Here is a 22,345-nt window from a genome sequence, read left to right as displayed (position 1 = left end):
CAGGTACAAGTCACCCCGTACCCATGAACTGCCCCTCATGGACAGTACACATGGGCCTGTGCACACACACAGCCATCAGACCTGGTCCAGACCTGCACTTGGACCTGGGCAACCCCATCACTGCACACGGGTGACCCTGCACGCAGGGGCCAGCACACTGCAAGCGGGTGACTGTGCCCCAGAACTCAGCCCAGGCTGTTCCTGCTGCTACTCACCGGCTTCCCCTCGGGCCCAGCCACGCCACGCTCTCCTGGCAGACCCTAGAGAGAACGTGTTTATGGCCACACCATTTCGTCCCCCATCCCAGCTTCCCCTGAGACAGTCCCGGGCAGAGCAGACTCCAGCCCAGACAACACAGGTGAGAGCCGTGTGCTGCACGCACGCGGCGCCGCGGGGCAAGGACTCACTGGGCTGCCGTTCTGACCCCTCTGTCCAGGCTCTCCCCGGTCGCCCTTGATGCCCGGCTCACCCTGCAAGCAGAGTGTCGCACCCTGAACATCACTGCCGGTGCCCACAGACACACCATCCCTGCATGCCCCCTGCAGAGGAGGGGGACGGCGTGGTGGGATGACGGGAGGTCTCACCCTGTCTCCTTTGGGGCCTCGGTCGCCATCACTGCCTGGATCCCCCTGTGGGAATGACATGTCAAGCCAGACCCGGGTGCCACAGCAGGGGTGGCCCCCAGACAGCCCGCACACGGACCTTAGCGCCTTTGAATCCAGGGGGTCCTTGTTCTCTAGAGAGCCCAGAACCTGGCTCGTCCACAGCCACCTACAAGCACAGGATTACAGGGCAGAGCTGTGCCATCACGGAGCCAGGGAGGGGTCGTCTCAAAGGGTTGTGGGTTCAGAGTCACCACATGGAGCTTCTGGGGCCCAAGCCACTGGTGGCCTCTTGGTGACACCAGTCACAGGCTTGGGCAGAGCTGGGGTGATCACCTTGGGGCCTGGGGGTCCGGGGGGTCCAGGGAGGCCAGGAAGGCCGTCTCTGCCCTGAAGAGAAGAAGGAAATGGGTGGCCGTCCCAGCACAGCCTGCAGGCAGTCCCGCCCGGTGAAGCCCTACCCAGCTCACCTGTTCTCCGCGTTCTCCTTTCTCTCCCCGTTCTCCCTGAAAAGCAGATACCAAGGCGGGGGGTATGCCCATGGGGAGTCCAGCCCCTCCTAAGCCCACTCCCCGGGCCACTCCCACCAGCCCCCAGGCTCACCCTCTCTCCGGGTCTTCCAGCCTCCCCCACACCCCCAGCCGGGCCGGGGAGCCCAGGGATACCAGGCTTCCCAGGCTCCCCAGCAAGGCCAGGAGGTCCAGGAAGGCCCCGCTCCCCCACGGCCAGGCCAGGTGGCCCCTGAGGGCCGGGGTCTCCACGATCTCCCTTTGGTCCACGTTCTCCAGAAAAGCCGATGGGGCCCTGGAGGAGCAAAACAGTACATGCTGGTGGTCACCGACACCATCCACGGAACAACCCCTCCCCGCTTGAGTACCCAGCACACACCTCCTTGCCTGGGGGGCCCCGCTCGCCTGGGTCCCCCTTGGGGCCACGACGCCGTTCAGGCGCAGGCAGGAAGCCGCCAGAGCTCTCTTCCCAGGTCTCCACGATCTCCCGCAGGGCAGATGTCTGGGTGACATGCAAGGTCAGAAGAGGGAGACCACAGCTGTAGCCACCCTGGCCGGCCCTTGGGGCATTACTTGTCCCGTGGGGCTCCCTGCAGCCCCCATGCCCAGCCCCCATCAACCTACCTTGATGCCAATATTTTCCAGCAACCGCTCTGCATTCTGGGGACACAAACTGGATAAGGGGATGCCCACAGAAGAGAAGGCCCCACACTGCCCCCCAAAACAGCCTCTATACCCTCGTCCCCTGGCTTCCTGCCTAGAGGACCCTTTAGCCCTTGGCTGGGGCGACTGGAGGCCACTGGAAGCCCATACCTGGCATGTCCCATCACCCAGGTTCCTGTCTATGTAGCCCACAGGAATCCCAACAGGGCAGGGGCCCGAGCATACAGGACAGCACCTGTGGCTACAAGCGGAAGGGGGCGGAGGCAGCCCCTACAGGCATGCGTGGAACAGTCAAGGACCATGTCCCAGGCTTCACTCACCACCAGGCTCCCAGGCTCTCCTCTCAGGCCACGCTCTCCTGGGAGGCCCTGGGGACACCAAGAGGTAAGCTGTTAGACCCAGCCTGGGGTGCGGCGTGTGGGTACATGTGTGGATGCTATGGCCACTGGGACAAGTGAAAAAGGTGGGGGCCTCACCTGCTCCCCTCTGGGTCCAGTCTCCCCACGGTCACCCTGAGAAGAAGAATGACTGGTGGGAAAATGCCCCCACTCTGGGCAGCCCCCCACCATACCACTCACCCAGCATCTGCACACTCACCTTGGGGCCTGAACTCCCCGGGACGCCAGGGAAGCCCTGAGATAAGACAGAGCACAAAGAGGTCACAGGGGATCACAGCCTCCAGGGGTGGCAACCTAAGGCCCCTGTTGATTGCTCCCAAGTCCTGGAACTACCCCAGATACTCACCTGCCCGGGAGGGCCGACCTGCCCCGGGAGGCCCGGGGGGCCCTGGAGTCCAGGGCTTCCAGGAGCTCCACGCTCACCCTTGGGGCCGTCACGACCCTGTGAAGGATGCAGCCAGCATCAGGACCCTGAGACCCCGGGAAGGAGTGGGGTCACGTATCACAGGGTTAGGCTCAGAGGTCAGAGACTGCAGAAGACACCAACACTCACTTCTCTTCCAGGGGCGCCCGAATCTCCCTTCTCTCCCTAAGGAAGACAAGGCTGCTTCAGACCCGGCCCCAGTCTGAGCCAGAGCAGACTCCAAGCGAGGGCAACTCACCTTCCTCCCGTCTTCTCCAGGGTCGCCGGGTTCTCCCTGCAGGCAGAGGACGCACATCAGATCCAACAGAGTTAAGAACTGTCCATGTGTCTTGCTGTCGGCAAATCCTGTGTGTGCCTCGCTCCGTGTGGCCGTGTGTATGAGTGAGTGTGGATACCAATGCATATGTCGGGATGTCGCCACGTGTGTCCCCCCTCAGAGCTTTGGCAGTGTGTCCCACACCTCCACAGAGGTCCACGTGCGGCCCTGGGGCCCTGGCACAGCACGTGTCCGAGTGTGGCTGCGGGGTCTGTGTGTCTGTGTCCTCAGTGTCCCTGAATGGGGGCTTCACACCTGTGTGTCTGCACCTCTCCATCTGCGTCTGTGCCCTTCGCCTGTGCCCGTGGCCGTGGTTATTTCAGCCTGAGTTGGTCCATCCGGGCACAGGTTGACATGTCCACCTAACTGACTATGTCTGTGAGGCTGCCTCTTGTGCACGTGGACATGTGTTTCCAGACACGTCTGTGTGTGGGGGTTAGGTACGCAGGTGTCAGTGCACGCCACCCTGTATCTACGTGTGTGCCCCTTGTGTGTCGCATGTCTGGGCTGTGTCCAGGTGCTAGCATTTTTCTGGAGGTTTCCCTGTGTCTACCCTAGACACTCACGTTTTTCCCATTCAGGCCAGGCTTGCCATCCTCGCCTGGCTTGCCCTGTGGGAAGAGATCACTGGTCAGAAGTCAGGGTTGGAGTGAGGGCAGGAAGGGGGCAAAAGGGTACCATGAAAGTGGGACTCACCGGTGCTCCGGGGGGACCAGCAGGGCCAGGAGGGCCCTGTTCTCCTCGAAGGCCCGGAAGTCCCTGGAAAAAGTCTTTGCTAGGATTGAGAGGGTCACTGAGATATCCCCTGGGGCACATCCATGGACTTGGAGGACCCCACAGAAACCTCCTCCAGGATGAAGACCCCCCCAGAATTGGGAGGTACCATTGAGGTCCCAAGGCTGAGACTCAATAGGGTAGGGTGTCCCCTGCTGAAACTCCAACGGGAAGAAGCCTCAGGTTTTGGGGGTCCTACTATAGGCCCCAAGGCAGAGAAGACTGGAAGGCAGAACTCTGCCAGGGGACCAGGACCCTACCAAGGACAGGGCTGGACCAATGCCCCTACTGCCAGAAACTATGACGACCAGGCTACAGTTTATGCTGGACCCCTGAGCTGCCCTCCATCCTAACATCCCCCCTTACTTACATCTCTCCCTGGGTCTCCGGCCTTGCCCGTGGCACCCTGAAGAGAGACTCAAGTCAGGGAGTCCACAGTGGTCATGGGGTCAGGGGCGCTGTCCTTGGACAGGGCCACTAGTTCCTGTGAACCCAAGGCCTGCCAGGCAGTAACACCCCCCAGGCAGGTGGCGTACTAGGAGACACAGATAACCCAGCTGGCCCCAGAGCTCATCAAGACCCACAAGGCTCCGGAGACTGGGGACATACGAAGGGACAAGGGAAGAGGCGCGACCACGCAGTGACCGCCACAACTCACATTCGGCCCAGGGGGACCAGAGGCTCCTGGTTTCCCATCCAGCCCACTTCGGCCATCCAGGCCAGGAGGGCCCCGGTCGCCCTGGGGAAAACAGAGTGAGTGGTAAGAGGCCTCGAAGGATGAGATGGATCTGAGGGCCCAGGCTGACAGTTGGAAACCCTCCACGCCCTCTCACCTTTTCTCCTGCTGGGCCCCGAACACCTGGGTCCCCCTGAAGGGAACAAGGTCACCAGGTCAGTGAGAGGTGAGGGCAAGATGGACACTTAGGCTGATGGTACCAAGTGCATCACTCACCTGTGGGCCTGGAGGCCCCCGAAGTCCACTGATGCCCTGATGACGGGAGAGGAAGAAATCAGAGCAGGGTCTCCCAGGCCCATGCGGCCCCATGGGACCAGCCACACTCACCCTCTCCCCAGAAGCTCCGGGGGGGCCAGGGTCGCCCTTGGGTCCTCGTGGACCCTCCTGTCCTCGGTCCCCAGGCTCTCCCTGTGGCAGAGATGAGCGTGTTGAGGGAACACCACTGGGGCCACAGGCGCGCCCAGGGCAGAATCGGTCATGGGGGTGCTGGAATGCTTCTCCATGCTACAGCCTCACTCCACCCCAGAGCCTGGTACCTTCTCTCCAGCTCCAAGTCCCACATCCACCTGTGGGGGGGAATGGCCAGTGAGAAGAACAGTCCAACTAGGGGAAGAGGAGTGGGTGAGGGCCAGTGAAGACATCCAGGGACAGTGGGGAAAGTGGGAGTCAGTGGAAGGGATGTGTGGGGCCAGCAGGGGCAGGCGGGGGAGATGAGAGAGGATCAGACAGAGTCAGCTCTTACCAGCCGTCCAGGGGCTCCTGGGGGACCCTAGGGAAGGAAATAATTGTAGTCAACAGGAACTCTGGGGCCCCATGGGGTAGCTCAGATTTGCCCCAAGCTCAGCTCTGCTCCTAAATTCCCTGCACCTCTATGCCAAGCCCCAGAAGCCAGATCAGGCCTAGGGATGACCACCAGAGCTCCTGACCTTGATCTCCAGGCCCTTAGCGGAGATGCTCACCAGACAGAGCACCGCAACCCTCCATACCCTCTGTGCCCGAAACACCAGCACTACTCACTGGCTCCCCACGGTCACCCTTGGGTCCAGAAGGTCCAGGGCTCCCCTGCAGAGGCAGAGGGTCAGGGTCAGTAAGGAGGGGTGGCAGTCTGAGGGGCTTTGGAAACACCCGAGGGACTCATGGGGATCCTTGTGGCTTTTGAGGGTTGTGATGAGGGGTCACAGGAAATCACTGTGAGGGTTGGGCATTGTAGGGTTGGGGTGGCAGGGTCAGAGGCTGGGAACTGGATGGTTGGAGACTGAAGCTGAGGTTAGAGTTCAGGGGTCAGAGGTTGTGACTCACATTTCGTCCATCCTCTCCAGGATCTCCCTGGTCTCCCTTCTCACCCACAGGCCCCCGAGCTCCAGGCGCCCCCTGAGAAGAGTAGCTGGTGTGAGATGGACCCTCCCCCTCCCAGGATTTTGCAGATCACCCTATGACCTCCACACTGCCCCGGGTTCTCCATCACCCCGAAAACCATGTCAGAGTTTCCCATCCCCTTTGTTCCCACCTCTTCTAATACAGAACCCCCCTTACTTCTCCCTGCAAAGCCTCACCCGAAGGCCACGCTCGCCAGCTTTTCCAGGCAAACCTGGGTCACCCTGGTAGTGGAGAGAACCCCGTATCAAAGGTGAGTTAGGCTCAAACTAACTCAGAGAGGGGCGGCCGAATGGGCCTGGGCACTGACTGGACAGGCGGTAGGAGGATGGACGGAATAACTGGTGGAGCCCACCCCCTGGGATTCCCACTCAAGGACAAAGGATCAGAAACCAAAGCGGGAAGGAGTCTCACCGGGGGACCCTCGTCGCCCTTCTCTCCAGCTTCACCCTGTGAGACATGAGGGTCAGCCCTGATCCCCAGCTCCCAGGGGGGCCAGCATACTCTACTCCCCACCCCCAGCACTCCCCCAGTCCAGCCCTCTTACGTCTCGTCCTCGGGGGCCAACGGGTCCTGGGGAACCAGGCCGCCCAGGGTCTCCCTTCTCTCCAGGAGGTCCTGAGTCACCCTGTGGAGGAGGAGAGAGTGACGCTGCACGTATAGCCAGTCCTTGAGGGGAGGGGACCCCAGAAACCTTGATGGTACCCAAGGTCACAGGCACTCACCGGGGGTCCTGCTCTGCCAGTGAGGCCAATGGGACCCTGCAGGGCATGGGGAGGGGAGACAGGACTTAGTTGGGGCTCCCAGGCAGCACCCCATCTCTTTCTGTCACATTCCCCTTCCCCACATTTACGCACTCGGCCTCCAGGGTCTCCCTTGGGGCCAGGGTCTCCAGGAAGAGCCAAGCCAGGTGAGCCCTGTGGAAGGAAGGATCAGAGGTCAGGGGACACAACTGTCACCTGCCCGACCCCCTAACACTTCCCACACTCACCTGTTCCCCTTTGAATCCGGTAGCTCCTTTGGGCCCCGGGGGCCCCATATCTCCCTGGAGGTGACAAAGACGAGATCAGCCTCAGCCCCAGCTCCATGAGCCCCACCACCCAACAGTCATGCCACAGCTGTCACGACCTCCAGGGGCCCTGCTTGAGGCACACCCTGTGACCTTGATCTCAACCCTGTAACAGCTGCCCTTCACTTCTCGCCAGACATACCTTCTCTCCTTTGGCTCCAGCACCCCCAGGTCCCTGAAAACAAACAGGACAGACATAGCTTGGCCAAGGGATCATAGTACGACAGCCCTGATTGAGGTTGGGGGTATATACGAAACCGGAAGTCTCTGCCCAGAGGTTACAGGGTCACCACTGGGAGCAGGGCAGGGGTTACACGGGGCTCACGGCCTGTACAAGGGTCATGGGGTCACAGCATCACAGCCAGGAGTTGGAAGGTTTGTTACAGCGTCAGTCACAGAGCTCTGAGCCCACAGTGCTGGTTTCCAGGTGGGTTACAGTCCTCAAGGGGCTGTGCTGTGATCAAGAGACCCACCCTCCCTTCACTCACCACTGCGGGGTCTCCAGGCCGACCAGGCTCCCCCTGTGGACAGAGAATAGCAACAGGGCTGGGTCAGGGACACACATGGGGACTCAAAGGCCCAGGGTCCCCCCTGCCACAATCCCTAGTATGGGGGGACTGACTCCCAGCCCGTGACCCACCTTCTCTCCTCGGCGGCCGGTTGGTCCTGGTGGCCCCTGCGCATGGAGAAAGCATGAGCCCAGGATGGGGAAGAACATGAAAAGCCCCCTCCTGGGCCCACAGTCACAGACTTACTTCAGGACCCTCAGGTCCAGGTCGTCCAGCAACTCCTGGCAGCCCCTGGGGAAGAGAAGCAGAAATGCTGACCCAGGTGGGGCAGGCGAGGGTAGAGGCATGATGGCAGAGAAGGGCTGGAGGTTCAGGATGGGGGTCCCAGAAGATCAGGAGTGAGGTCAGCAGGAAGACAGAGACCAGGTCAGTGGAAGTCAAGGTCAGTTCATCAGGGTCAGAGACCCAAAAGCAGGTCCCTGAGGTTGAGGGTTAGAGCCTGCAGCAGCAGAGATTAGAAGTCATGTGAGGAGGGGTGGAGGGTCAGGGGCAGTGGACGTCAAGGGCAAGAAGCCAGAACCAGGAGGGGTAGGGAGCCAAGGTCAGCTGACACTGGGGTCAGTAGGCTCACCTGTGGTCCCACTGGGCCAGGCAACCCACGTTCACCCTGATGGAACAGAATGGGTCAGAACCAAGTCCACCCTGGACCCTGCAGGGCCCTGAGAGATCCCCCAGGGCTCACTGACCTTCTCTCCAGCCTCACCAGCGGCCCCTGTTAGTCCTCGGTCGCCCTGAGGGGAGAGACAGGAAAGGGGCCTTCACTGTTGAAGCCCAGACGAAGGGTCTCAGGCTCCAGCCATCCACCCCTGAAACCGCAACCTCCGGCCTGGAGAGAACTCTCACCTCCAGTCCTCTGCGCCCCCTAATCCTGCAAGGGTCCCAGTGTGTCACCCCTCATACCTGACCTCCCCAAAGGGCACGTTTTTGGTTTCCCTTTTAAGTTATTTTGGCCTTTATTTAATTTGTTACAATATTGCTTCTCTTGTTTTCTGATCTCTTCTTTTGGCCATGGAGCATGTGAGGTCTCGGCTAGCTGATCAGGGATCAAACCTGCACCAGCTGTATTGGAAGCTCGGAGTTTTAACCACTGGGCCCCCAGGGAAGTCCCAGCACTTACTTTGGGACCAGCATCTCCAGGAAGTCCCCGAAGGCCCTGAAAGGGGTTCAGAGATTTGGGTTTGGTAATAAGGATGGAGTAGAGGGTTGATGGCTGAGGGCTGGGGCCTTGCCCACCCCCTGGCCCCCACACTCACCCGCTCACCCGGGATCCCGGGTTGTCCTGGGAGGCCCGGGGCTCCATCTTCACAGTCACCCTGAAGGAGGAACAGACGGTAAAAGACCCTGCTCCCTGCACCCGGACGCCTCCCTCTACCCAAGAACTGGGACAGCAACAGGTCACATCTCCCACCTTTTCTCCTTTTTCTCCAGGGGGGCCAACTGAGCCTTGGGGTCCAGGGCTTCCAGGAAGACCCTAGGAGGAAGTGAGGAGAAACTGAGAGCTGCAAACAGGCCCAGCACCCGCCCCCCAACTGCCCCAGCAGAGCCCCCAGCTCCTCTATCCACACCCGGAGCGTGGCCCCCGGGGTCCCTCACCGGCAGCCCAGGCTCGCCCAGAGCAGCAGTGCCGTCACCTGGTCCAGGGGGGCCCTGGGAAAGAACAGCAAGTTGGGAAGTGGCCGGGGGAGTCAGGCTCCATGCCACCCCCAGCCTAACTTGCCCCTTACTTACCCGCTCCCCACGATCGCCTTTCTCACCCTGGAAGAGAGATCATGACCCATGGCTACACCTCTACTTCCCAAGATCCCAGGAGGAATGGGCATCTTGTGGCCAAACTGGGTTACAAAGGTCGTGGAAGAACTGAGGAGTCACGGGCAGGGGGTGACCAAGAGGGCCTATGGGCTCAGAGTGACCAGTAGGGGTAGTGTGGGTTCAAATGAGGTCACCAGGTCACTGGGTCACATGGAGGTGATGAGACCATGGTGGTCATGCTGTCACCTTCACAGCTGTTCCGGGAAATCCGGGGGGACCCCGGGGTCCCGGGTCCCCCAACGGCCCACGAGATCCAGGGGGACCCTGATGGAAGAGACAAAGTGTAAAGCACAGCCCCATGACCCCCATTCTCTCCCACCCCGCGTAGGTTCCCCCCACCACCATACTCTAGAACTTACTGGAGGTCCAGGATCCCCTTTCTGCCCAGGACGCCCTGGGCCCTCGCCTCCAATGACTTGTCCGGGCTCTCCCTGCAGGACAGAGAATAGCAGGCAGGATTCAGAGTATGGGAACCCTGAGGTGGGAGAAGCCCCAGAAGTCCCCAGCTATTCCTTATGACGCCTTAGGCCCTGCACAGTGTCAGGCTGGGGGGGCAACTCTGCTCCTCCCTGGGACATCCAGCTTGGTTCCCTCCCCTCCGTCCTTCACCTACCGGCTCCCCCTTTGGGCCTCGAGGTCCTCGCTCTCCCTGAGGGCAAAAGAGCAAGGGGTGATGTCTGATCTCAGTGCGTTTCAGTTTGGGCCCCCACAGACCAATCCCTCTCCACCACCCCAGGTCCCCACCCCAGGGAAAGAGCTCTGGGAAGACGCTGAGAGGGAGAGCGACTTACTGGTTCTCCACGAGAGCCAGCCCACCCTGGGGAGCCCTGTAAATGGAAGCCAGAGTCAGAGCAGTCAGACCGCCCCACCCACTCAAGCAAAGCATCATGCGAATTGCGAGGGCACGGCTTGCTCACCTTCGGACCAGGGGCTCCAGGAGACCCAGGGCGGCCAGGGGTGCCTGGAAGCCCATCTGCCCCAGGGAAGCCCTAAGGAGGCAAAGGGTCAGAGCAGGAAGGGACCCTCCCTCGGTGCCCCTGGTTCGCTGGAGGGGTGCAGACTGACTGTTCTTCACCCGGACCCCTCACCCCACAGGCCCAAGTGCTGTTGGGGGTGGAGCCGTGGGGCCAGGATGCTGCCCCTGAGCTGAAGGGAGCCAAACCCCAGGCACAGGGGCAGTGATGAGGTCAGGGCCTTCCATGCCTCAAGGACTCTGAACTTCCACCCAGGCTCTCCGGGGCCCTCGAAACCCCACTGGCCCCCTCCACTTCAGGCCCTTCCCCAAAGTCTCTGCCACCGTCTATCACACTCACTTAGGCTTCCAGAAACACTCTGTGTTTCCACTGTCTCTTCTAAAGACACTGAGGAAGCTTCAAGGATTGTCTTAGGGGAACCTCAGTGTTCTCTACACTCACCCTCTCGCCCTTTGCAGAGACACTTCCAGGAGGTCCCTGGGGGCCAGGAGCACCAATCCTGCCCTGCAAGGAGAGAGCAGGTGAGGGGACACTTCACTACTAGGGGTGCAGATGACAGGCGTGGGGAGGCACTCACCGGGAGGCCGGGGGGGCCAGGAGGCCCGGCTTGTCCTTTCAGGCCCTAGGAAAGGTGATCAGTGAGTCCTCTGCTGCTGGCCTCCCCTGCCCCACTGGGCCTCCCAACCCATTCTCTACCCTGCATCGGAGCCACTCACCATCTGTCCGGGTTCCCCCTTCTGGCCCTGGGGAAAGACAAGTCGGGTGAGGGTCAGAGTGGCTTGCCCCAAGAGTGGCTCTCACTCACACTCTCAACCCTGGACACTCACCTTTGGACAATGCACTGAGCAAGGCTCTGGCTGTGGCTGTGGATACAGGGTCTCCTTGAGGTCAGGCAGTTCAACCAAGAGCCCCCAGACCCACTCTTCTCCACCACCTAGTCCCCCAGACGCCCCTTCCAAACCTGTGTGGTCAAGGCTGTCTGACACAGGGCTGCTGCCAGACTACTGACGGCCAGCTCCAAGCTCGGGCCATCATCCACAGCGAAGAAGGTCTGGGAAGGGTCCATGCCAGGCACCAAACGACGCAGCTGCTCTGGGTCAGCTCCCGCCAGGCCCAGCATCATCACTTTGAGCCCTAAGGAGTGGTCCAGCAGCCTGCATGATGACCCTGCCAGGGCCAAGGCTGCTCCCAGGTCCCATTCCCTCCAGCCCTGCTCCTCACCAGCAGCCTGGGCCTCACGGATAGAGTTGAAGATGTCACCTCTCAAGGGCTCATCCACCATGAGAACCATCACCCCCGGCACGTGCTGGCGGCGTCCAGGTGCATCTGGTGCCAGCAGGTATCTGTGGGCTGTAACCACGGCTGTGCCTGGGAGAAAGGACATGTCAGAACCCAGGGGCACCGAGCCCCCCAAGGGAGAGCCCCAAGAGTCCATGTCCATGGAGTCCTTACCCAGGTTGTTCCCGCTTGGGTCCGTGTAGGGGATGTTGCGGATCTTCTGCAGGATGACGCCAAGGTCATGGGAGCTGTTCAGCGACAACAGTGGGGAGGGCCGGTGACTGTAGGACAGGAGGCCGACCTAGCGTGGGTAAAACACAGAGCCTGGGGAAGATGACCCAGCAGGCAGAGGGGACACAGAGCCTGGCGGGGGACACAGAGCCCAACGTGTATAAGTGAACCTGCACTACTGAGGGTCAGCGGTGATGGCAGGATGTGGAGTCAACCAGCTAGTGAGGGGATCTGGAGCCTGCGGAAGGGCTGGGAGAAAACCTGGACGGCTGGCAGGGCAGGGCAATGGTGTGGGGGCCAGGGGTGGGCAGAGACAGGCCGGAGTCTGGCTGCCTCTGGGGCCAAACCTGGACGGCCTGTGGCCCGAGAGGCCCGAGTGCAGACACCAGGTGCTCCAGGGCTCGCTTCACAGCCTCCGAGCGATGAGCGTTGTCTCGAGTGGTGTGCACCAGGAACACCACATCCATCAGGCCACGGGGACACGCTGCAGGAAAGGGGGCTGAGTTTCTGGGGAACCCGGCCCATCCAACTGCACTGGTGGGCCCCTCCTGTGGTGCCCACCCTACCTGGGCTCTGTGTGATAGAGGCCTCAGGACCACGTACACCGTCCCGGACAGGAGTTAGGGAGAAGAGGTAGGAGTTGCCCAGCTCTAGGCCTGTCACCCGCTGGGAAGTTGAGGTCCCCGGAAGTGTCTGTGAGGCCCCAGGCAGTTCTGCGGAGGACAGAACTCAGTTAAACAGGACGCCTTCCATGGAGCCCCCACTGCCAACCTGCCCCAACCCAGGCCTCCCCTTCACCTTGGCCAGGGCCTCTGAGAGGCCGCCAGGATAGGATGTAGCTGGACACCCCAGACACTGGGGTCCAGGCCAGAGTTACTGAGTCGACTGACGTGTCCACCACACGCAGTTGAGTGCTTGGGACACGAGGTGACTCTGGAGGAGGAATCAAAGACTGGGGATCAGAGTCTGTGTCCTGAGAACCCAGAGAGATCTAAGGAGACCCTGGGGCAGATTCAGCTTGGTGAAGGAAGTGTCACCGGAAGTCATGCTGGGATCACCCCAGGTTAAGAATGGTAGAGGGGGCTACAGGAGGAGTCACTCGGGGTCATGGGGTGCAGGAAGTCAGGGTAGGTCATCAGGTGCAGGAAGTCGGGGTAGAGGTGTAGGTCATCAGTAGGGGTAGGAGCACACCAGTGTATGCAGTCACTTCCGAGGGGGGCCCTTCTCCGGCCGTCCCCAAGACGCTCAGCCATATGCGGTAGTGGGTCGCTGGCTCCAGCCCATCCAGGTCATAGCTGCTGACTTCCGGCCCCAGGACTCGGGACTGTTCCTGGCCACCTGGGGCAGGCGTGAGAGTGGAGGTCGGGGGCATGTAGGAGGATGCTACAGGCTGGCATTAATGGGCACGTCCACCTCACTGACCCTCACCTACCTTACTGACCACGACCCCCGCCAGCCTCACTGACTGACTCTGCCAGTGAGGTCTACCTCCTGACTGTGATCCTCATTCTCGCTGATTCTGCCTGAATGATCCTCACTGATCCCCCACACCTAAGTGACTGATCCCAGGTACCTTCAGCAATCCCGCAGACCCCTCACTGACAATCCGTGCTCACTCACGGATTTCACGGACCCCACTCCCAGCCCCTCTCCCAGTGATCCCTAACCCCCCCCCCCCCACCGGGGGTACCTCTCACCCTCAGGTCGCCAACGCAGACGGAAGCCGCGTGCACCAGGCACCGGCTGCCAGTGCAGCCTCAGCGAGTGCTCTCCTCGCTGCCCCACGCGAAGTGTCTCCAGGGCTGGAGGAGCCTCAGGAGCTAGAGAAAAAAAGCACGCCCATCAGGGAGGCTCCGCCCCCCCGCCCCGATCTGTGCCAATTCCAGGCCAACCCTGGAAGACGCACCGCCCCCAATAGGCCCACGATCCAGGCTGCATCCCGCCTCCCCCAGAAGACCCCACCCCCACAGGTTCACGACGACCAATCCCTGGTCCCTTTTCCATTCCCGAGCACAAGCCCCGCCCCCAAGCCCTGGAGGCGCCGAGCCAAGGCTCGCCCCAGCCCAAGCTCTGCCTACGGGTGGTGACGACTATGGAGACAGGCGCGCCCTCGCGGTCCCCTACGAGTGCGGTCACTCTCACTGAATAACTGACTCCGCCTTCGAGGCCCCGTATTTCTGCGGAGTCCGTGTTTCCTGGGAGAATCTGCTGTCTTGTGGGGCCACCTGGCCAGGTGAGCATAGGGTAGCAGTCAGAGATGGAGGAGGCGGGCCAGAGGGGGGCAGTCCCAGCCAGGAAGGGCAAGGGCAGGATCAGGGAACCGTACCCTCGCTCCGGCCCCAGGCCAGTCTGTAGGCTGTGGCTCCAGTGACCCCCACCCAGGTGACCCGCAGAACATCACTGGAAGCATTAAGGATCTGCAGCTTCGACACGCTGCCCACGGGCTGAGGGTCTGGGGGCAGAGGCAGGGAAAGGGGTCACTGGAGAGCTGGCAGAGAAGCGGGTGGCGGAACAGGCATTGAGACCTTCCTCAGTGCCGGAAGGGCTATCTGAAGCTCAGTGCGAGCTGAGTGTGACAGGTCAGTGTAGGCAGCTCCCTGAGAGGGAGGAGCTCACTGCCTCGGAGTGGGCAGTGGGGAGCAGCCAGGAGGTCACTGTGCATGGCCTGCTAGTCAGTGGGGGGCAGGTCAGTGTGGGAAGAGAAGTCACGGGCGGATCAGCGATGGAGCGAGCAGCTGGAGCACTCAGGAATACACAGCAGGACGGGCCAGTCAGTGACATGTGGTTAGCAGTTGGCCAGGGTCCACCTACCAGTTCTCACAACCGCGGAGGCAGGCGTCCCGTCCACACCAGCCACACGGGCCCACACACGCACGGTGTACTCAGTATCTGGCTCCAGTCCATCCAGTTCGGCCACCGTGGCCTCCCCAGAAACCAACTGGGATTTCTCTGGGCCTAGGAGTGAGGATGAAGGTAGCCCTAGGACTATCCTGACTCTGACCCCCAATGTCTCACCTGGACCCCTAAGAAACCCCCTGCTCCCATTCCACCCAGATCTGCCCCCCCACAACCTCCAAAACCTCAGTTCCTTTCCCAAATCCCTGGTCCCCACCTCGGCCTGAGCGCCAGGAGACCCTGTACCCTGTGGCACCAGGAACCCGGTTCCAGGTGATGGTGACAGATGAGCTGCTGACTCGAGTCACATGGACCGATCTCACTGGGCCCAGTGGGTCTGGAGGGGAGAGGCAATGGGGGAGTCTGATGGGAGAGGCAGCGGAGGGTCTGATGGGGGAGGTGCTGCGTATCTATCTACTAGAGGAAAGCAATGGGAGTCTAACCGGAGGCAGGGATTTGACAGCAGAAAGCAGTGGGTGGGTCAGATGGGGAAGGAGAGGGGTTCAGACAGAAGGGACAGTGGAAATCTGAGGCCGCAGCGGACAGGAATCTGGGAGACCAGAGCATCTGATAGAGAAGGTAACAGGGTTCTGGTGGAGGTGTTAGGAGTAGAAAGTGTCTAAGTCTAAGAGGAGGGTCAGAGCCGGCAGAAAACAGCCAATGGGGCTGAGAGGTGAGGGGTGGAAGCCTGAGGGCAAGAGTGGGGTGTTGAGAGAGAGGCAGAGGAATCTGAAGAAGCAGGGACTAAAGGGAGACTTCGGGGAAGCAGGCAGCGGGGACCTAAAGTGGGAGACTGGAGTTCTGTGCAGAAGCAAGGGTCTGAGAGGGAAGCCATGCGGGTCTGACAGGGCACGGAGAGCGCGCGCCAGGGGGCCGGCTCAGGCCCTGACCTGTTCGAGCCACGATGACCGCAGGGGGGCCCTCCTCTCTTCCTCGCAGCACCGACACGGCCACCTGGTAGGAGGTCCCAGGTCTCAGCCCCACGATGTCGGTGGCGGTAGAGTCTGAGGGGACTGTCTGGCTGGACTCCAGACCTAGTGTCAGAGGGGAGTGCTGGTACACATGGCCCCTGCCTGCCCTCGGGCCCCCCACACCCTGATTGTCCCCCCCACCCCGACAGCCCTCCCCTCCCCACCCTGCTGACCATTGTCCGTCCTCCAGCTAATCCGAAATCCGCTGGCTCCGGGAACTGGTCCCCAAGCCACCCTCACTCGCGTTGTGTCCGATGCCACAACCCGCAGCCCTGGGGTGGCCAGTGGGGTTTCTGGCTCTGGGAGTTAAAGACAGAGATCAGGGATCAAAACCAGGACCCCAGAGTGAGTCAGGCAGCTGTCCCCCCAGCTCTCGCGTGCCATGCTCACCACGGCGAACAGTGAGGATGCTGGCAGCGCCCTCCCGGCTGCCTACTCGCGCTGACACCCGCACCGTGTAGCTGAGCCCAGCCCGGACGTCATCCAAGTCAAAGGCCGTCTGACTCCCAGGAAGCACCAGGCTCCGCTCAACCCCTACAAGAGAACGTAGGACAGGCAGGCAGGGGTCAGTGAGGGATGGGGGCGGGGGGCGAAGGCGGTCAGTGATGGACAGAGATACAGGGCGAAAAGGGTCAGTGAGGGATGGGACATGGGACAGAAAAGGGTGAGACGTAAGGACGGGAGATAAAAGGCGTCACGAGGGACAGTGACACAGGAAGAATGGGCCTGTGACGAATGGCGATAGTGATGAGAGGGAGCAGACAGGGAAATGAGATGCAGGATGCCAGAAGCTGGTGGATGACGATGTGAGCTGACAGGTTATTAACAGTGATGTCGGGTCACTATTGGGCGCATGGGAGGACAGTGGTCCCAGCTAGGCTTATAGAAGGGCAGGGGTTGAGCTAATGGTTCTGGAGAAGGTGAGAGCCATGGTCAGGGATGTGGGGCGGGGAGTGGAGACAGATTCAGGTGTAGAGCTAGGCAGGGGCAGGACAGGGGTAAGACAGGCCCCGTGACAGGTGTGGCTTCAGGGCCTTCTTGGGAGATGGATGGAAAAGGAGACAGGAGGCGGCGGTAGAACCCCAGGAGTGGAAAGGGATGCAGAAAGGGTGCAGTCAGACCCCGAGGGCTGGGACTTCAGTGTCTGCTCGGTCTGGCGTGTCTGCCTCACCCTGGGCGCTGCGCACAGTGATGCGATACTCGGTGGCACTGGGAACTGGGCTCCAGGACACTCGCACGCGCTGCCCAGGCAGCTCGGTGGCCTGGAGGGCTGTGACGGGGCCCACGGACAGCTCTGGACCGGCAAGAGAACACCGCATGAGAGGTGGCCTGGGACATCCCCCCTCCCATCCCTGCTCACCTGACCAGGCCCACGGGGGCCCTCACCAGTGGGGACCACGGTCGCTGGGGTGGCCACCTCGCGGCCCTCTAGCAACGTGTAGAGTGTGAGGCGGTACTCGGTGCCCGGCTGCAGCCCATCCAACTGGTAGCGGGTCACGTCAGAGGGCAGCACCACCTTCTGTGGCACCTCTAAGCCTGCAGGAGGATGGGGTTAGGCCAGCCGAGGCCAGGCCTCTACCCCACCTGCCCACCCCGGCCTCCTGCACGGACCACTCTCACGCCGCCACTCCAGCCGGTAGCCACGGGCCTCAGGCACCAGGTTCCAGGAGAGGAGGATGGACGTGGGGCCCAGGATGACAGGACGCAGGGTCTGCTCGACAGACGTGTCTGCCCAGGGCACATGGGACATCAGTGGTCCTCTGTGCCCGGCCAGCCTGCCCACCCAGCCCGAAGGAAGCACCCAGCCCTCTCACCAGTGCGGGCAGTCAGGGAGGTGGCCGGCCCGATGCTCCGGCCAAGCAGGGCGCTCACGGTCACCTCATAGTCGGTGCCAGGCTGCAGGTCCTGCAGCAACACTGACCCCTGCCCAGGGCCCAGCTCCTGCTGCTGCGTGGCCCCACCTGCCCAGGGGGGCACAGAAGGGTCAGTGGGTCTTGCAGACTCAGGACGCCACCATCCTGTTTCAGGCGCAGGGACTCCCTTCCACCCACAGCACCTCTCACTCACCCCTGACGACCCGCCACGTCACCCGGTAGCCAGTGGCACCTGGCACACTCCGCCAGGCCACCAGGAGGCTGTGGGCTGTGGTGTTCTGGATGGTCACTTCCGGCCCCTCCAGAGCAGCTAGGGGAAGGTCCCATCGGGGATTAGTGAGTCCAGAGCGGAGAAGGGTTACAGGGATGGGTGATTGGGCGAGTGAGGTCAGAGGTTAGCAAAACTGCTCACTGGTCCTAGCGGTCCCGCTCACGGCCTCCCCGATGCTGTTGGTGTAGAGGGCGACCACCGTCACTTGATACTCAGTCAGTGGCCGGAGACCCTGCAGCCGCACGCTGGTCTCACCAGCTGGGACACTCACCTGTGATGCCCAGGATCAGAGGTCACTCCATCTTGCCCAGCTAAGCCTCAGCCCTCCACCTCCCACTGCCGACAACCTCACCTCCCGCAGCTCGCTCGGCAGTGGCTGTCCCAGCCCCGTCAGGGGTGCGTACTGGACCTTGTAGCCAGTCACGGGGCCGCTGGCCGCTGTCCACTGGACTCTCAAGGACTGACTGCCCGGCTCAGACAGCAGCAGGTCTCGTGGACCAGAGGTCGAGTCGTCGGCTGGGGAAGGGGGCAGTCAGGCAACCAGGCAAGAGAATCAGGGGTCAGCACTTAGGGTGCAGGGTCAGCACCAGGGTCAAAGGTTAGGAACACGGGATGGAATTGGCACGGCCACGTTGGGGTTTGGGTCAGGGTTCAGGTCAGGGTGAGCGGGAACTCACGGGGCAGGGTCACGGGCACACCACCAGCAGTTGTGCACACCCTCCGGGAAACCAGAGGCAAGAGCGTCCTCAAGATGCTGAAGTCATTGACGAAGAAGAAGAAATCGCTGGTCGGCTGTGAGGCGATTCGCTTCAGCTCCTCAGGGTCAGCATTCTTGATGCCTGAGGTGACGCCCAGTCAGGGCTCAGCTGCCCACATGCCCTCTGACTTGCCCCTGCCCCAGCTGACCTGTCACCCCAGCATGGTGCTCACCCACAGCAAACAGCTTGACTCCCTGCCCCTTCAACCTCTGGGCAGCTGTGTCCACCATGTCCTGGGACTTCCCATCTGTGATGAGGATACAGACCTGGGGAAGGGGCAGGGTCAAGTCAGGACTGCCTCAGACCTTTCACGTGGGGTCACCTTGGAAGGCAGGGTAGGGTGAGAGATCACCTTGGGGACACCAGGTCTGGCCAGCTGGGGCAGGAAGACGCGGTCGGCCACGTGGAGAATCGCGGCCCCTGTGCGCGTGTTGCCCCCCTTGTAGCTGAGCTCTCGGATGGCACGGATCACATCGCCGCCTGAGCCAAGCGCATCCAGGTCAAATTCTGTCCTGTGGGGAGGCGGGTGGCAGCAGGCTAGGGACAAGAACTTGTTCTGGCCTTGGCCTCTCAGAGGTCTCTAGGGTGAGGGTGGTGAGTTATCAGGCCCCCTTGAGGGTCCTCTCAGTTCTCTGATTCTGTGATTCCCTCCACCCCTGAAGCTCCCAAACTAACAAAGTCGTTAGGTGCCTCTGTGTGTCCTGCCTGGGGCTGGGCTTGAGCAGGCCTGGCCCCCGTGGGGCTCCCAGGCTCAGGGGCCGGGATGTCTGTTTAATTAAATAACGGTAGGAGGAAGGGCCCTGCTGTAGGGAAGTGGACACTGGCCAGACAGGGAGGCCCTCTGCTGAGTGAGAGGCTGACGGGCATCAGGAGGCTAGGACATGGGGAGTCCAGCAGACCCAGGCCATCTCAAGCCCCTGACTTTGGCAGGATGCCAGTGGGGAGGGGGGGGTCTCAGGTGTCAGGGCTTCACCTGGGAGATCCCTGCTTCTTAAAAGGATGCCTTGGTGGGTGGAAGGAGGGGACCCCCTGGGTTCCCTAAAACCTGACCTAGGGGCTTGGAGCTCTCTGCTTCTGACTGGGGGAGGGCCCCTGGTGGGTCCAGTTGTGGGGGGTCTACTGACCGTGGGTCGTCGCTGTACTGCACGGCCGCGAAGCGCACACCCTGTGCCCCAGCTGCCCCAGAGAAGGGCAGCACCAGCCCCTCAAGGAAACCCCGCACTTCGCGGAAGTTGCTTCGGCCGATGGACGAGGAGCCGTCAAGGAGGAACACGATGTCAGCGGCGTAGAGGCGCGTGCAGCTCACTGTGGCCGGCAAGAGTCATCAGGCTTTCTTCCTGGAGCCCACCTACCCACTCCCCTCACAGTGGTCCCCTGGGGCTGGGGAGGGGGCGGGTGGGCCTCATCCACTATGCAAACCGGCCCAGGCTGGCTTGGGCCTGGGAGCGGTGGAGGGAGCAGAGGTGGAGCCTGGAGCGGACTCTCCCGCGGAGGATTGGTGGGAAGGCAGAGTCGCCGGTGCGGGCGTGAATCAGGGACTGAGGATGGCCTCTGGGGACCAGCGCAGGCTGTCATAGGGGTAGGGAACCCACGCACATCTGGGTGCAGTTGAGGGGACGCAGCGTGGGTCGCGGAGGGTTTGGGGAGTCCGGGGGAGAGTTAGGAAAAATGCGCGCGGAGTTGCAGCGGGTGGGAGGCGGGCTCTAGGATGAAGGCCGAGTGGAGCCGGGTGACAAGGTGCAGTGCCCTGGATGGGGTCCTTCCCTGCCGTACCCACCTCTCTCCCTGGGCTGGGCCCACACTCGGGGCGCCCCTGCCAGGATCCCGGCGCAGAGCGCAGCCAGCAGGAGCCGCAGCCTCATCCTCGGTGAGGGAGACGGGCAGCCAGCACTCCCGCCTCTGTCCCTCGGCCTCGGCTGGTCCGAGCTCGGCGCTCTCCCACCCCCAGTCCCGGTCTTGCCTGCTGGTCCGAGGCTCCCGTCGCCAGACGCGCCGCAGTCCCGCCGCCACAGCAAAGAAAAGTCCCAGATCCCAAGGGGGCGGAGCAGCGGGCGGGGACCCAGGCGGCCCGCCCCCACCCATCGTCCCAGAGGTCGCCGCCCCTGCTACCCCTTCCCGCGACCGACGATCAGGCTCCATTTAAGTGTAAAGCCCCCCACCGCTGGTGACTTTGGGATTCCCCTGGGAGGTTCTTTACAAGAGAGAGGTTGAGGGAGCCCCTTCCATCCGGTGTAGGGTCAGGGATCTTGGCTGCTTTATGTCAAACATAGACGTGACTGCTGGAGACGGGACTCCAGAGAGGTTCCTGGGGACCCAAGACACAGCAGGATGTTGGGGTGGGGTGGGGTGGGGTGGGGGGAGCTGCAGCTGGAGATGACTCACCGCCCCCCCACAGGGGCACCCAGACAGCCCTCAGGCCATGAGTCCCGCCGGCCTCTCCTCTGATTCAGCCATCCCTGTCTGGTGGGTCTCCTGTTTCCCACCCCATCCCCTCAATAGCAAAGGAGGGACTCAGGCTCGCCCCAGGGAACCCGAGGCGCCGCTGGTCTGCACCGTGTCCACCGCTGGACACGTCAGTCTGCCCCCACTGTGGAGGGGGAAGCCAGGAGAGAATCTGGGTCGAGCTTGTGCACACGTGTCCATCCCAGTGCCCTGCATCTGCCTCCCCGGCTATGCCTAGGCAGATGCCGTCCAGCTGTGCTGCAGGGAGGGGCTATCCTTGTGTGGAGGGCGGACCACCCATAGTGACAGCTCCTCCCTCAGGAATCCATCCCCTCCTGCCTCCACCCCCACTGGTGGGCCTGACCTGCTCCAGCCAGGCCCCCGACCACACATTCTGAGACTGCTGTCCACGCATCACTTCCGCCAGGCCCAGAGGTCATCTTGGGCCCCCTCCCTTTCCTGCTCCACCTATAGTGTCCACCTTCATAACTACCTTCACCCCGCTCCTCTCCCCTTAACCAGGCTGACTTCCCATCTGTCTCCTGCAGGTTCTGTGATCATGAGGCCAGACACCCTCTTTGTATATGCATTTGTGTTCATTATAGGGGGTGATACCGAGGCAGAGAGTCACTCCCAAGAGCAGGCCCTGTTATTTTTTTTCTGCTACTCCTGAGTAATTCTGGGAAGCCTGGAGACTATGCCTATACTCACCCCTGCCATTGTGCCCCTTCCAACATGCGTGACCTCCCCCAACCTCTCCTGGGGCTCCATAGGCTAATGGGGGAAGAGATGGGGACAGCACGTCTATTGAACCTGTCTGCTCTGAGCTCCTCTAGGGCTTGAGGGTCTCTGGTGTGGCCAGAGCTGGGCATGGTGAGGCCCCTCCACACTGCTGGTCTTCCTGTTGTCCAGCAGGCTGGAGCTACAGGGACAGCCCCAAATTATCATGGGCACAGCACTGTGATCCATAGGGCCCAGAACCTTTTCCCAAGGTGAAAATCTCAGCCACATCCAAGGATCACCCAGTCCTCCGTCCTATAGGTCCTATAGGTGAGGGCTGCAGAGAACGAGACAGCTCTCATTACAGAGGCAGCCCCGCCTCAAAACCTTTACCCCTTCTTGCACAGAAGGGTGGCTGCGCAGAGCAGGGCTGGCACACAGTGTAGACACACACACATCTGGGTCTGCCCTTTAGGGGAGATTGGAGGAACAGGTGAACGGGTGTCCATCTCATCAGAACCATGGGTGACCCCCTCAAAAGGAAGGGCAGCCTGCTGTGAGAGGGGTTGCTCAGAGGTTGGGAGGAGAGATTGTTGGTGGAAGCTAGGTTGAGGACGCACGCCTGTCTGGGAGGCTCACGAGCAGGGGTGTGGCCCTCTGAGGCCCCTGGCTCCAGCCTCCTGGCAGG

At 61.8% G+C, this 22,345-nt stretch overlaps 1 protein-coding gene across 2 annotated transcripts in view; it reads right to left on the bottom strand.

Moving 5' to 3' along the window:
• Positions 1 to 20,495, bottom strand: part of COL7A1 (collagen type VII alpha 1 chain) — a 30,804-nt gene extending 10,309 nt beyond the window's left edge. The window contains exons 1-79 of one of the 2 annotated variants that reach the window (XM_069561235.1): positions 20,273 to 20,495; positions 19,620 to 19,800; positions 18,848 to 19,007; positions 18,668 to 18,761; positions 18,415 to 18,576; positions 18,090 to 18,253; positions 17,879 to 18,008; positions 17,660 to 17,776; positions 17,407 to 17,553; positions 17,204 to 17,320; positions 16,979 to 17,128; positions 16,764 to 16,886; positions 15,983 to 16,126; positions 15,766 to 15,891; positions 15,512 to 15,655; positions 14,839 to 14,958; positions 14,538 to 14,681; positions 14,053 to 14,178; positions 13,805 to 13,951; positions 13,424 to 13,546; positions 12,918 to 13,064; positions 12,525 to 12,659; positions 12,293 to 12,439; positions 12,074 to 12,210; positions 11,670 to 11,796; positions 11,439 to 11,585; positions 11,179 to 11,351; positions 11,045 to 11,080; positions 10,934 to 10,960; positions 10,795 to 10,839; positions 10,659 to 10,721; positions 10,161 to 10,232; positions 10,035 to 10,070; positions 9,857 to 9,892; positions 9,603 to 9,674; positions 9,430 to 9,507; positions 9,163 to 9,189; positions 9,028 to 9,081; positions 8,843 to 8,905; positions 8,688 to 8,747; positions 8,552 to 8,587; positions 8,121 to 8,165; positions 8,006 to 8,041; positions 7,621 to 7,665; positions 7,506 to 7,541; positions 7,354 to 7,386; positions 7,008 to 7,040; positions 6,788 to 6,841; positions 6,654 to 6,713; positions 6,522 to 6,557; positions 6,344 to 6,424; positions 6,211 to 6,246; positions 5,976 to 6,020; positions 5,722 to 5,793; positions 5,440 to 5,484; positions 5,165 to 5,191; positions 4,959 to 4,988; positions 4,750 to 4,830; positions 4,639 to 4,674; positions 4,520 to 4,555; positions 4,345 to 4,425; positions 4,057 to 4,092; positions 3,609 to 3,671; positions 3,479 to 3,523; positions 2,835 to 2,870; positions 2,726 to 2,761; positions 2,519 to 2,614; positions 2,372 to 2,407; positions 2,251 to 2,286; positions 2,095 to 2,142; positions 1,736 to 1,771; positions 1,491 to 1,613; positions 1,206 to 1,406; positions 1,073 to 1,108; positions 939 to 992; positions 703 to 771; positions 585 to 629; positions 408 to 470; positions 216 to 260 (exon numbers count right to left, since the gene is read on the bottom strand). In XM_069561235.1, coding sequence (XP_069417336.1) covers positions 216 to 260; positions 408 to 470; positions 585 to 629; positions 703 to 771; positions 939 to 992; positions 1,073 to 1,108; positions 1,206 to 1,406; positions 1,491 to 1,613; positions 1,736 to 1,771; positions 2,095 to 2,142; positions 2,251 to 2,286; positions 2,372 to 2,407; positions 2,519 to 2,614; positions 2,726 to 2,761; positions 2,835 to 2,870; positions 3,479 to 3,523; positions 3,609 to 3,671; positions 4,057 to 4,092; positions 4,345 to 4,425; positions 4,520 to 4,555; positions 4,639 to 4,674; positions 4,750 to 4,830; positions 4,959 to 4,988; positions 5,165 to 5,191; positions 5,440 to 5,484; positions 5,722 to 5,793; positions 5,976 to 6,020; positions 6,211 to 6,246; positions 6,344 to 6,424; positions 6,522 to 6,557; positions 6,654 to 6,713; positions 6,788 to 6,841; positions 7,008 to 7,040; positions 7,354 to 7,386; positions 7,506 to 7,541; positions 7,621 to 7,665; positions 8,006 to 8,041; positions 8,121 to 8,165; positions 8,552 to 8,587; positions 8,688 to 8,747; positions 8,843 to 8,905; positions 9,028 to 9,081; positions 9,163 to 9,189; positions 9,430 to 9,507; positions 9,603 to 9,674; positions 9,857 to 9,892; positions 10,035 to 10,070; positions 10,161 to 10,232; positions 10,659 to 10,721; positions 10,795 to 10,839; positions 10,934 to 10,960; positions 11,045 to 11,080; positions 11,179 to 11,351; positions 11,439 to 11,585; positions 11,670 to 11,796; positions 12,074 to 12,210; positions 12,293 to 12,439; positions 12,525 to 12,659; positions 12,918 to 13,064; positions 13,424 to 13,546; positions 13,805 to 13,951; positions 14,053 to 14,178; positions 14,538 to 14,681; positions 14,839 to 14,958; positions 15,512 to 15,655; positions 15,766 to 15,891; positions 15,983 to 16,126; positions 16,764 to 16,886; positions 16,979 to 17,128; positions 17,204 to 17,320; positions 17,407 to 17,553; positions 17,660 to 17,776; positions 17,879 to 18,008; positions 18,090 to 18,253; positions 18,415 to 18,576; positions 18,668 to 18,761; positions 18,848 to 19,007; positions 19,620 to 19,800; positions 20,273 to 20,357 — 6,474 coding nt within the window. In that variant the 5' untranslated portion in view covers positions 20,358 to 20,495. The remainder of the gene's footprint in view (positions 1 to 215; positions 261 to 407; positions 471 to 584; positions 630 to 702; positions 772 to 938; positions 993 to 1,072; positions 1,109 to 1,205; positions 1,407 to 1,490; positions 1,614 to 1,735; positions 1,772 to 2,094; positions 2,143 to 2,250; positions 2,287 to 2,371; positions 2,408 to 2,518; positions 2,615 to 2,725; positions 2,762 to 2,834; positions 2,871 to 3,478; positions 3,524 to 3,608; positions 3,672 to 4,056; positions 4,093 to 4,344; positions 4,426 to 4,519; positions 4,556 to 4,638; positions 4,675 to 4,749; positions 4,831 to 4,958; positions 4,989 to 5,164; positions 5,192 to 5,439; positions 5,485 to 5,721; positions 5,794 to 5,975; positions 6,021 to 6,210; positions 6,247 to 6,343; positions 6,425 to 6,521; positions 6,558 to 6,653; positions 6,714 to 6,787; positions 6,842 to 7,007; positions 7,041 to 7,353; positions 7,387 to 7,505; positions 7,542 to 7,620; positions 7,666 to 8,005; positions 8,042 to 8,120; positions 8,166 to 8,551; positions 8,588 to 8,687; positions 8,748 to 8,842; positions 8,906 to 9,027; positions 9,082 to 9,162; positions 9,190 to 9,429; positions 9,508 to 9,602; positions 9,675 to 9,856; positions 9,893 to 10,034; positions 10,071 to 10,160; positions 10,233 to 10,658; positions 10,722 to 10,794; positions 10,840 to 10,933; positions 10,961 to 11,044; positions 11,081 to 11,178; positions 11,352 to 11,438; positions 11,586 to 11,669; positions 11,797 to 12,073; positions 12,211 to 12,292; positions 12,440 to 12,524; positions 12,660 to 12,917; positions 13,065 to 13,423; positions 13,547 to 13,804; positions 13,952 to 14,052; positions 14,179 to 14,537; positions 14,682 to 14,838; positions 14,959 to 15,511; positions 15,656 to 15,765; positions 15,892 to 15,982; positions 16,127 to 16,763; positions 16,887 to 16,978; positions 17,129 to 17,203; positions 17,321 to 17,406; positions 17,554 to 17,659; positions 17,777 to 17,878; positions 18,009 to 18,089; positions 18,254 to 18,414; positions 18,577 to 18,667; positions 18,762 to 18,847; positions 19,008 to 19,619; positions 19,801 to 20,272) is intronic. The other variant, XM_069561233.1, reaches the window with a different exon arrangement.
• Between the last annotated feature and the right edge of the window lie 1,850 nt (positions 20,496 to 22,345).

The sequence above is a fragment of the Ovis canadensis genome, chromosome 19, assembly GCF_042477335.2.
Source record: "Ovis canadensis isolate MfBH-ARS-UI-01 breed Bighorn chromosome 19, ARS-UI_OviCan_v2, whole genome shotgun sequence".
Taxonomy (NCBI): domain Eukaryota; kingdom Metazoa; phylum Chordata; class Mammalia; order Artiodactyla; family Bovidae; genus Ovis; species Ovis canadensis.
This window is presented reverse-complemented; position numbering and strand designations above follow the sequence as displayed.